At 49.2% G+C, this 12067-nt stretch overlaps 1 protein-coding gene across 1 annotated transcript in view; it reads right to left on the minus strand.

Moving 5' to 3' along the window:
- Window positions 1-6131: 6131 nt before the first annotated feature.
- The window catches only part of XPNPEP3 (X-prolyl aminopeptidase 3), a gene marked incomplete at both ends in the record, with an annotated part of 41782 nt that continues 35846 nt past the window's right edge, over window positions 6132-12067 (minus strand). The window contains 4 exons of the mRNA XM_084255075.1: window positions 6132-6298; window positions 7703-7823; window positions 8761-8938; window positions 11450-11535. Of these exons, the coding sequence (XP_084111201.1) occupies window positions 6132-6298; window positions 7703-7823; window positions 8761-8938; window positions 11450-11535 (552 nt within the window). The remainder of the gene's footprint in view (window positions 6299-7702; window positions 7824-8760; window positions 8939-11449; window positions 11536-12067) is intronic.

Below are 12067 nucleotides of genomic sequence, written 5' to 3' on the forward strand. Positions count from 1 at the left end.
AGCTGTTCATAAATACTTCAGATGAGGTACAGTTATACTGAAATTTGAGTTCATTGGAAATCTTCAGAAAATGTCCTGTGAATCCTGAAATGGTGCCTGCAGAAATGAACGAGCGTCTATTAATGACATGCATGGCATGACTTGTTACCCCAGGGTAGCACCTGCTCCTTCCCGTTGCTCTGGGTTTACACGTTCCTGCCCATTCTCGACAGTTCTCTTTATGGTGATTTTTCTGCCATTGACTATTTTATTTTATTTATTTATTTATTTATTTATTTATTTATTTATGGATACGCTTTTAAGTCTCCTTTAATTTTTTTTTTTAAAGATTTATTCATTCATTCAAGCACTGGGTACAGTCAGAAGCGTAGGAGGGTGAGAGAATCCACCAGAGCCAGAGCGGGGAGCAGAGCAGGCAGAAGGACCGAAGTACACTGCTGAGGGGAGCAGCGGGCGGCAGGAGAGGTCTGCGCGCCATGTGGGACCCTCCTCTGGTGGCCGGGGAGCAGCCGGGGATCGAGCGAGCGCTGCAGAGGCTGCGGGCAGCTTCGCAACCCAGTGCTCAACCGCTGCGCCACCGGGGAGGCCCCCATTGACTATTTTAGTAGAAGTTGCTAGAGATCTGAAGGTGCCCATGCGGAGAGTTATTTTAGTGAACAAACGTTTATTTCTACGTTGGTGCCCACCCTGTGACAGGTCCGGGCGGAACAGAGGTGAGCCAGGGCACAGGTGGGCGCAGCCCCCATGCTGCTCATGTTCTGTAGGTAGAGGCAGAAATGGCAGAGAGTTTCAAACGGAGTTAAATGCAAAATAAAAGAATAAATGGAGATGCTGAGAGTAAAAACAACCCGGGGTCAGGGTAGGGGGTTGATGAGTCCTCTTAGGGATAAAAATGGTTGCTGCAAAGATTAAATGAAATGGCACACCTGGAATGCTCAGCCCACCCAAGAACGTAGTCGGTGCATGCTGGCCCGGAGGTCGTGGTTGTCTTCTGTGTAAGAGAGCTTCAGGTTTATATGCTGGTTTTGCATGTTTAAATAAAAAAAAAGGAGTCCTGGATGTTGTTGGGAGAGGGCTTTTAACTTTATAACCGTATTATTTGCACACTCATGAAAGATCACAAAATCCATTTGCTTTAGATACATCCTTGCCCTTTCCCTGCTCTGCTCTCTGTCCCTGGGCAGGGCCAGGGCAGACCCAGCGGTCAGCGTCAGCTGCTTTCGGTGTGACCATGGGAGACACGGGGGGCAGAGGAAAGGGAAGGTCAGGCTATTTCCCTCCCTCTTTGCTTCAGGTGGCAGACCTGGGAAACAGCAGGCAGGTCCCCGGGGCTGGGCTTCTGCACTCGACCTCTGCTCCTGGAGAGATTCCATTTCCTTCTTCTGTCTGGTGGACGCTTCCTGCTTTCCTAGTCTCCAGGACGCCGAGGGGACGCCTGCTCCCTCAGCTCCTGCGAAACCCGCTCCTGCGGTTCCTCATTCTGCTGTGAATATTTAGCTTGTTTTCCTGCCTGGACTGGGACTGGGACACGCATCCCGAAACTCAGAGGCTAAGCATGGTGCCAAGGGGCCCTCTGGGGACCGGGTCGGAGCCCTCCTTCCCGGCTCGGTAGTGACTCGCCCGAGAGCCGAGTACAGAAAAGCGCGATGACAAACGCAGGCTCTGGCCAGGTCCAGTGAAAGGGAAGAGCCCAGAGGCCGGTGGGTTTTGGGGGTTGACTGAGGAGCTGGTCTTGGGGGAAGAGAGGAGGGATGTCACTGAGTAGAGCCCCTGGGAGTGGAGAGCGAGGGGCTCACCGCAGACGTGAGGACAGGTGCCAGACAGGAGGAAGGGGCGCGGACCAGAGGGGCCAGGTGATGGAGGTCACGGTGAGTGACGTTTCCATTGAAGATGGAGGGAAGCGTATTTACCTAAGTTTGAGAAGGTGCAGGCAATGGTCGCTCGGAAAAGAGCGGATGTGATTTGGAGCAACAGGCTGAGGAATCAGCACGCTGGTGTGACACGCACCCCGATCTCGATGCTGGGAAACCTCTTTGTCAACCTGGCTGCACCAACAAGCTGTGATGGAAGGCAAGTCACTCCCTCTGTGTAGACTCATCTGGAAGGAGTGGGACTAAGTCACTGACAACCATTTTACCTCGAAGATTCTGACTCTCCGAGAGTGCCAGCTTCCGCCCACCAGCCCTGGTTCTGCCTAAAAGAGCAGCATGAAATAGAATGTTCTACATGACAGCCTTTCCAATACTGGGGCCCGCCATCACTCTCCTGCTCCCCGCCCCTCCCCAATGGCCTCCGCTTTCATGACACTGTTTTCTGGTCACTCTCTTCTGGGCATATCTTCTGAAACACAGGCACCCCCAAATGCTCAGGTAACTCAGACATAGTCTGACTAGTGCAGGGATCCTGAGATTACAGGATCCTGTTGTTTGGTGATACCGGTGTAGCATTTTTGTTAACTCATTTTAATCACCTGAATACTGTCAACTTCAGTCTGCCTTTCACCCTTCTTGTCCCCTTGCCCAAGTGCCATATCATTCTTTTGATAATCAAAATTGTTATTGTAGTAAATTACATGTAACATGAAATTTGTGGCTGCTTTAAAAAAAAAAAGATTTATGCATACAAGAACTGGGGTGCAGGTCAGGGGTGTGGGGTGTGGGGGTGAGAGGATTCACCAGAGACAGAGTGGGGAACAGAACAGGCAGACTGACTGAAATGCACTGCTGAGGGGAGCAGCGGGCGAGTCAGGAGAGGTCTGCTGCACCATATGGGTCACCTCCCTGGCCAGGTATCGAATTTGTGCTGCAGCGGCTGCTAATAGCTTCATAGGTTGCATCTTAACCCCTTGCGCCACCAGGGAGGCCCGTGTTTACCATTTTTAAACATAAGTGGGACCCCCGCCGGTTGGCTGGGATCAAACCCGCGCTGCAGAGTCTGCGGACAGCTTCCCAGCACTGCGCTCAACCGCCTGCGCCACCAGGGGAGGCCCTCATGTCAAATATTTACTGTGCCCAAATATATTCAATTTAAATCATCACTCAGTAAAATAAATGATTCTTATAAAAAATATATACATCTCATACACCTTTACATTATTTTGTAGTTTATTTTTAAAATGACAGTAACAAATGTTTTTCCCTCATTGGGGAATGACATGGATTTTCGGGGGTAGGTTCTTAAAAAGTAACAGCATTTTGTCCAAATTTGAACATAAATAATTGCACAAGTCATATAAAGCGTTAAGAAATGCTAACAAAGACTGCAGTTCTCAGATCTTTGAGAAGCACACCCAGGAGGCCTCAGTATCAGTGGGGACCCCTGCTCCCAATGACACTGACGCTCACCCCAAGCTGCTCAGTGACACGCAGGCGCAGGCCTGAGCTGTGGGGGCTGCGTGCTTATCGACAATGGACTTTGCTCTCACGTTAGGCTTTAATGCTGCCTTCGCCTTCTCACTACGGACTGTACTTGAAGTGTACCTGTGCAGACTTGAGACTCAGCGCTATCAGTTTACTCTCTGGGCTACAGATCCTACCTTAGGATACTAAAAAATAATAATAAAATAAAATAACCACACCATAAAATCTCTTCTGAGCAGGGGCCTCTATGCCCCACCATCCTGGGCGTGTTTCTAACACACAGCACACATGCCACTGAGTCACACTGTCCTCTACCACACACCAGCTTGGAGGGGGTACAGGCAGAAGGGTCTCACTCAAATTTAAACTCTGCATTGTTTGTGGCAGTTGTCACAATACTGTGTCACAAAGGACTGAGCTTCACTCGTGACTGGACGGGGCAGGCTCTCAGGCCTCCTATTTGGCATCTTTCTATTACAGAGAAAGCTGAAGAAACGTGTCACTCATGCATGTTTGGAAAAAAGGGAACAAAGCCCAGTCAGTCCTCCAGTCACTGTGGGACGTGCCTTCCCCACCTGGAGATCAGGGTCCCAGGAGGAGGAGTTTTTCCTCCAGGATTTCTATTCCTCTGATCACGGGGGAAAAATTCATGTAGTAACACATGAAAGTATGCTTCCTTCACGCAGATGCTGTCATCAACGGTTTGACTACACCTCTTTGATTGAGGGAGAAGAATTCCGGTGTAACATTGGAGGCTTTTTTAAAGTGAAGGTTGTCACAAGAGAGCCTGGACATCTATGAAGAAATTATGAGACTTAGACACAGAGGGGAAAGTGGGGCCTGTCTGTGCCTGCCAGAGAGCAAGAGTCCAGCACTGCGTGCAGTTATTCACTCAACAAACCCTCTACACCAGACTGCTCCTCACACATTGAGGAGCTGTTGAAGTCGTCTGTGATGCTTCTTATAGTGAATTCAAGTGCTTAGCTGCTGCTGTGATGAACGTGGAGCTCCAAGGACAGACAACATTCCATGCGTGGGTCAGGACTGCAGAACCCACAGCAGCCGCTCTGAGCGCGAGCAACGAGCGCGCACTTGGCTGGTGCCGGCCCCGGACCGTTGCTGGTGGACGGCGGGCCGCTGCTTTGAGGGTCACCGAGACTTGTGGCTAGAAAGCTGGAAAAATGACTCATAGGAAGAAAAGGAAATTCCTTATTCAGGACTGTAAGGGAACAAAGGAAACTACACTCACTCCAAGGAAAAGGGTTTTGGGGCCACAGTGGCCCAGAGAGGGAGAAGTCGGAGTTGGGGGTTTGCTTTCAGTCCCCTTCTTTTAGCGCAGGGCGAAGGAGAGCAAGGGAGGGCAGGCGGGCAGCGACAGTGACTCCAGCCCTGCGTGCCCGCAGCTGCCTAGGGGTCAGCAATGCCAGTGTGTGTGGGCGCCACGGGCCCTGCAGTTGACGACACTCTCCTTGCTCGGGATGGAGTCACTGCCTGTCTGCTTCACGTTCTGTATCTTGGTTTTTCCTGATAAGATGGGCAAGCCTTCGGCAGGTAACCCCCCGGCCCCTGCCCTGGTGAAATCACTTTCCTAAACCGCATGAATTCATGCTCTACAATCGGCGGGTTTGTACACCGAGGGCTGCTCTCCAGGCTTCAAGGTGGAGGCCCTACACTCCTCCCTGCTGCTCCTAAGTCCCGCCCGCAGCGGTCCCACAGCCCTTCACACCGCACACCCCGTCGCTGCGTAGGGGCAACCAAAGCGGTGTTGAGGGAAACACAACTCTCCACCACTGGCCTTTCCGTGCTACAATCAGAGAAAGGAAAGAATCATAGCTTGTGTCCCAGCACTTGGCGGGCTCCAGTTTGCGGATCAGCACTAGAGGAAATCAGGGAATGGCCACAGGTGTCTCTGAATACCGCGGCCATTCCTCTAACTCCCACTGGTAAGAGTGGCTCTGCCCCTGGCAGGGAGCAGCTGCAGGGTATCTAGGAGGGTCAGTGCTGCCGAAGCCGTCAGGCAAGCAAGGGTGTCTGCAAGAGGAACGCCTGTAGCTGAGGATGGAGGGATGGAGGTCTGGGCCTGCAGCGAACATATACATGTTTCTTCCTCTTCCATTTCCTTCCTTGTCAAGAATCTAAATCCCTCCCAGGCTCCAGTCAACCAAAAAGCAAGAAAGGCTCAAAACCGTTCTGTCTGACACTGCTGGAATCTGGGCCAGGTTGGATGTAGAGGGGCAGGGCCCCAGCGCCCAAGGGCGCACGCGCTGCAGCGGAAGCAGGGTCTGGTGCTTGAAGGCAGGCATTCGGGAAGACCAGTGTCGGGCCCCCCGTCACCAACAGGGGGAGTCAGTGTAGGCTCAAAGTGTAAGCACCCCGCGGACAGGGTAGGAGGTGGATCTAAGCGAAAGAGCAGAAAGGGAAAGACGCGGACAGGAGAAAATCTTCCGCCCCTTTACATGTGTCACGTGGAATGCATGGACATTTGTAACCAAGATCTTTCTTTACATTTAAAAAGTAAACTTGCCTGGATCATTAAGTCTACAGAATGAATGCTGCTAAAGTTGCTGTAACCCGAAGTTCAAAAATTCAATTCTCCAAATTTCTAGCTACTTAAAAAAAAGACCACACACACAAGCGCACACACTCCTGGAGCTGCACGCTCCCAAGTGCAGCCATGCAGAAACGCACACACACTCACACGCTCGGACACACATGTGCACAGGTGACAGCGGGCACCCCCTAGAACCCGGGGTGCGCGCACTGCAGCGGGGGTCAAGATGCCCGGCTGCATATCTGTTCGATGTCATTCATCTCTTTGGGGCAATCTGCAGAAAGGATGAGAGGTGAGTCCTCAGTCACCACGACATCGTCCTCAATGCGTACGCCCAGGCCACGAAACCTCTCTGGGGCTTCTCTGTCGTCCTCTGGGATGTAAATGCCTGAGAAGCAGAAAGAAGAATGTGGTGTTCACAAATGGCAGTGACTGGAGATGTGGAGGCGTGTGTTAACCGTTCTGCTGCACTTCATGTGTACATGTGGAATCCTGAAGAGCTACAGAGATGAAAGCATATCAGACGGTCGGGACATAGTAAACAGACATTGCTCTCCATCCCGAAACTGTTATTACAGCTAACGTACATATAAGACCACGCCCCACGCCATGGTGGCAGCGCCGACCCGGGTTTGGCGTGTCCGTGGCTCCAGCAGGCTGCTCAGGCTCTGGAACGCTAAGTGTGTCGGTGCAGGCCGGAAGGCAGCAAGTGCATAAACACGTTCTTTCCCTGCCCAAGAGCCCCCCGGAAAAGGGGAACTTTAATAGAATATAGACATAAGGTATTTTAAAATATACATTTAACATACTAGCCTGAACCAGAAGCTGGAGAAATACACCAAAAAATCCTCTCAAATAAGTAAAAAAATGTAACCGAATGTAACCGATGAACATATGTAAAGTTAAGTCAGAAGTTGGACTTTAACGAGCATTTGGAAAATTCTAAGAGCCCAAGGGACCCTTTCAAATCACGAAGTCAGATGATTGTCAACTTCCTCCACTCCACTCACAGATTCTGCTGTGATAAAAAGAAATGATCAGCCAAGGACAGTGAAAATGTAGTGAAAGTTCTAAGGAAGCCCCAGCACCGCCTCGACGGGACTGCACGGTGTGAGGCGAGAGCAGGCGTGCCCGGCCCGCAGTGGGAGAGATGTGTTCAGCTACGTGTAAGTTAGAGATGAAAACACAGAAATCCAACCTTCAGGTCTGTTTGCTTGAAAAAAACAGCATCTGTGTTTAAAAATCAACTCTGTAACATCCATCCTCACACCCTGCCGTGGCTGCCCCCACTTCTCTGCTGAGTTTCGCTCAGCACCCGCTTTACGGGGCCGGGAAGCTTTTGAATGTCGGCCTCCCCTGTGGAGGGACTAGGACACAGAAGCAGGGTAATGCAGGCAGCTCGTGCAGCTTGCCGAAGAGAGTCTGGATGCCTCTGCAGGGGGCGGGGGTGGGCGGGGGCCTCGAAAGCGTGGGCCCCCCCAGAACTCAGGGAGGGCTAGTACAAATGGGCCCTGGTAAAGGTGGGGTTAAAATGAGATTTATTTCTTAATATCCACTTATAGAAAGTAGTCCCCATCTGTTGTTTATTGGAGAAGTCAAATTAAACAAATTGTGTGAAGTTAAATAAGAAAGCTCAAGAAAAATTCTAAAATAAAAGTTCCCTTCTACACTAAGGAGATTTGTTTTCCTGTCTGTCCTAGTTTAATTACGTTGGTTCAGGTGTCGATGTCTCCCTTTCCTCCCGACACCCTATTAGGTGTGCTGACAGCAGAGGCTGCCAACACTCCCCTACCTGGCTCCACAGTGACGACCATGCCGGCCTGCAGCGGGAGGGAACGCGGCATGTCTGGGGTGTCGTGGACATCCATTCCGAGGTAATGGCCAACGTGATGCGGGCAGTACTTTCGAGCAGCCTGGAACAGCAAATGACCAGTGTTAGCAGAGCAAGAGCCCTTAAGAGGAGAGTCGGCACATGTGAAGCAGGGGATGAGTGCCCATCTCCCCATGGGTGGTGATGCTGCAGAGGCCTGATAAACCGCCCCCTCCTGTGCGTGGTGCTGCCAAGGGCATCCTGACTGACGTGCATTTTCACCCTCCTGTTCGATGCACTTACATTGGCTGACGGGAAACCCCAGTAATGACTTCAGCAAGTGAAAATCTCTGTTCTTGGGCAGGGAGGACGAGTATGTTAGAAGAGTTTTATTTTCAATGTCCACACTCTCAGGAAGCCGACTCTGGGGACCCCAAACATCTTACAGCAGCAACATCAGATTATAGCAATTACTAGGCACTTACTGGCTCGGATATTTCTGGTTATTAAATGTGTCTTACCCTGAGGAGGAATTTATAGCTTTGTTCCTAGAGATAAAAGAAACCCTGGCAGCGTGAACTTAATGGCCTGTCTGGCTGGACCACCTGGCACCCTGATTTAAAGCTGAGACTGACAGTTTAACTGAAGGCCATCATGTAAAGAAGGGGCCTCGTGAATACCTTGAAAGTCTCAACAGTGTCACTGAAAGAACGGACACCCCTCTCTCCCACCTCGACCTTTTCAAAATTACCACAAAAGGATCTCGAGTTAACTTCTCCTTTTAGTGTCCCTCCCCACCCTGTCTGCATCAGGCTGCCTTTAGGTTTCCCGCGGAGCCGGCTACGCGAGCAATGAGCCAGAATGTGCTGCCATCTTCTGGGGGAAGTCAGTACTGACGCTCTTTGTTTTAATTCAGTCGCTCTAAGTCCCTCCTACAGATGAAAAGTCACAAAGACCCCTGCTCAACGGAATCGGCTTTATATAGGCTGAGACTGCATGGCTAGGTGTCCTGGAGAACTGGGGTCAAGGAGGCGCTGTACCTTGAAGGCATTTTCTTTACTGTTCTTCAGGATCCCCAGCTCCTTGAGCTTCTGCCCCATCAGGGTCAGCATCATGCTGTAGATGTTCTCCAGGCTTGTCCCAGGGGAGCAGAGGGTCAGACAATCTCTCTGGATTTCTAGAACAGCTTCATAGAGTTCTGCCTGAGGTGCTGTGAACCTGGGTGGGGGAAAACCAAAGAACTTCAATCTGGAATAATCTGCTATCACAGGCAGTTTGCTTCTACGTTTAGTCGTGCAAACTCACAGGCGATGACGACGGGCACTGCTGCTATTGGATCAGAACCAGCATATCATCACTGCCCTGGCCCCCGTCACATCCCCTGGAGCCTCCGCAGAATGCACATCGACCCTTCGTGATGGGGCAGTAAGTCTCTCCTTCAAGGCTGTCAGGTAGACGTGAGGCCAGAAGATCCACCCAGCCAAGAATGCAACCAAGGGCCAGGCCAGGCTCACCCTTGAGCCTTTCATTGTTTTTTAATCATTAAAAAAACAAAAGTTAGGCAAGCCTAGGGCCCACTTCTAACAGGCAAAGCATATGTCATGGTCAAGTGGGTATTTTGGTTACTAGTATCACTCATTTCTAGGTACCCTTAGAATAGTAATTCCTTTATACCATGGGGGAAAGGAGAAAAATTAAGCAGGGTGGTAGAGGATTTCTATTTTCATATGTTGTTGATGGGAGATTCTGGACTCAGTGTTACAGCTGGAGGGATCCGAAAGTTCTATCAGCTTTTTTTGGTTGGTTGGCCAAAATATGGACCAAAGTAATAGCCTACACTAAATGAATGCAAATGCCAGAGTTGCCTTGTTATACTGGAGAAGGAATTCTGCCTATAACAAGACTATAACAATTTAGTTCATCAGAATGAATTAAATAGGGCCTCCCTGGTGGCGCAGGGGTTAAAGACAGCACTATCAAGCTATCACCAGCCACTGCAGCATAAGTTCGATCCCCAATTGGCCAGGGAGCTACCCACATGGCGCAGCAGACCTCCCCTGTCTTGCCTGCTGCTCCCCTCAGCAGTGTATTTCAGTAGATCTGCCTGTTCTGCTCCCCACTCTCTCTGGTGAATCCTCTCACCCCCTGCACCTCTGGTCTACACCCCAGTTCTTGTATGCATAGATAAATAAGTCTTTTTTTTTTTTAAATAATGAATTAAATAAAGCAAAAATAAACCTTGAGACTATTAAGACCACAGGAAAGGAGGTAGGTCAGTTGGGTAAAGGGGGTTAGTTGCATGGTAAAGGACAGAACTGGACTTTCGGTGGCAAACTTAATGTGGTAAATACAGATGTTGATGTATAATGATGTACATCTGACACATATAGCTATATAAAAATGTAATATTACACAATAAGAAAATTTTTTTAAAACCCCAAAACGGTAACATTGACTTTTACTTGCGTTTCCAACCTGCTGGCATGTTCTACAAAATTCAGATAGGTCAGAACCCCCAACAGCATCACCCAAGTCCTTAAAATCAATAACTTAATATACCCACATATCTACATACATAATACACCCTACTGGTCTGTCTCTGGAGAAGTCCACCTAATCCAGATCCGAATCACTTATGCTCTAGAACACTGCCATCTCCCTAGGAAGTTTCCTCATGTCTGTTTCTAACCAACAGTGGCTGTTCGGTTATTCGGTTATTGCCTGTTTTAGACACCACAGATACATGGACTCACACAACATGTCCTCTTCTGTGCCCAGCCTCCGTCAGTGAGCACGATGTCTATTAATTTCCTTGTCATCTGGTATAAGACCTACCAGGCTGACCTTGTAAGTTTCCTGACCCAGACCTGAAATTAGCCCTCATTTTTTAGTGAGCAACTGTATTTCAAGATCATCATTCGGGCACCAGTGATACTTGCTGCTACTAACCTGGTCACAGTTTCTAGTTGCTACAGCAGACATATAAGGGGAAGGGGAAAAAAACAGATAAAGAGAAAAAAACACCCTGACTTCACGTTGCTCTCAGTGGGAAGCAGCTGAAACTGCTGCTCAGTACATTCGATTTCTCGCTGCTGGTATTTCACTGAGCCTCCTCGAGTCTCCACCCAACACAGATTTTAGAATATTTTATATGCAGACTTTGGGGCTCACCTCCTTTGCAGCTCCCTCTCTTCCAGGACTCCCCCTGTCTTTCTCGTTGTTCTACTAGCACCCAACTCTGTCCTCTGACCCCATAAGCTAATAAAGCCGCTCCTCCTGCCGCCCAAGCTGTGTGACTGGGGCGTGCCCCAGGCAAAAAGCCCAAACCATTTACCTCTTACCAGCTAGCGTTTTCCTTTCTGAGACAGACCATCTAGCTCCCTTTTTGCCTTCACATACTTATTTTTATTATTTTGTCCAGATTTTATAATTATTACTGGTGGTGGTTCAATCTGACCAAACTATTCTACCATAATGTAACATTTATATCATCAGAAAATAAAAACTTTAAGTGTATTGAAACATGTGGGTGTGCTAAGTAGTTGCTTCTAGGTGCCGAATCCTGATAGGATTAACAAAAGTCTTAGTAAATAATGAGAAATTTTGCAAAGGCAATAACCTAAGCTAGAGGGGACCTGAAGATAACTTTAGTCACTTATGTCAAATATCTCCATATTCCCATTGATATTCCTATGTAGCAGCAGGAGATGTTACCTGTGGAAGGCTTACCTGCCGTTGACAGGCCAGGTGCGGGTGATGTCACTCACATAGCAAGAAAACTCACAGCCTCCATCAAGCAGCACCATTTCCCCATCCTGGAACAGAGGCCAAACGAGGTAGCCTGATTATAAGCTGCTTCTAATCTAAGCTGGTGCCTTTCATTAAGAAAAGGAAAAAGTGGGCCTCCCCTGGTGGCGCAGTGGTTGAGCGCTGGGTTGCGAGGCTGCCCGCAGCCTCTGCATGGCCAGTTCAATCCCTGGCCACTGGCAAGGGTCCCACAAAAAAGAAAAGGAAAAAGTTCTGGCTTAAAGGAGAGGCATCGTCTCTGCCTCCCTCTCAGAAGCAGCAGCATGTAAATCTCTGAGATCCACTCACTCTGGCTCAAGAAGAGCGGAACTGCATAGTGGCCAAGTGTGCTGGCTCGGAACCAGACTGCTTAGGTGTAAGTGTTAGTAGAGCACACATGCTACTATTGCCATTATTAATTAAAAAGAATCTTTCATTAGTTGGTATTCAGGGCCTCACTCAAACAATTCTCTTTAGCCACTGTAAAGTTTCACTTCTCCTTTTGCTCCTATTAACGTACATGTGGGGAAAGAAAAAAAAACCTTGGAATGAAAAAAAAAA

This window comes from Talpa europaea, assembly GCF_964194135.1.
Source record: "Talpa europaea genome assembly, chromosome: 15".
NCBI lineage: Eukaryota > Metazoa > Chordata > Mammalia > Eulipotyphla > Talpidae > Talpa > Talpa europaea.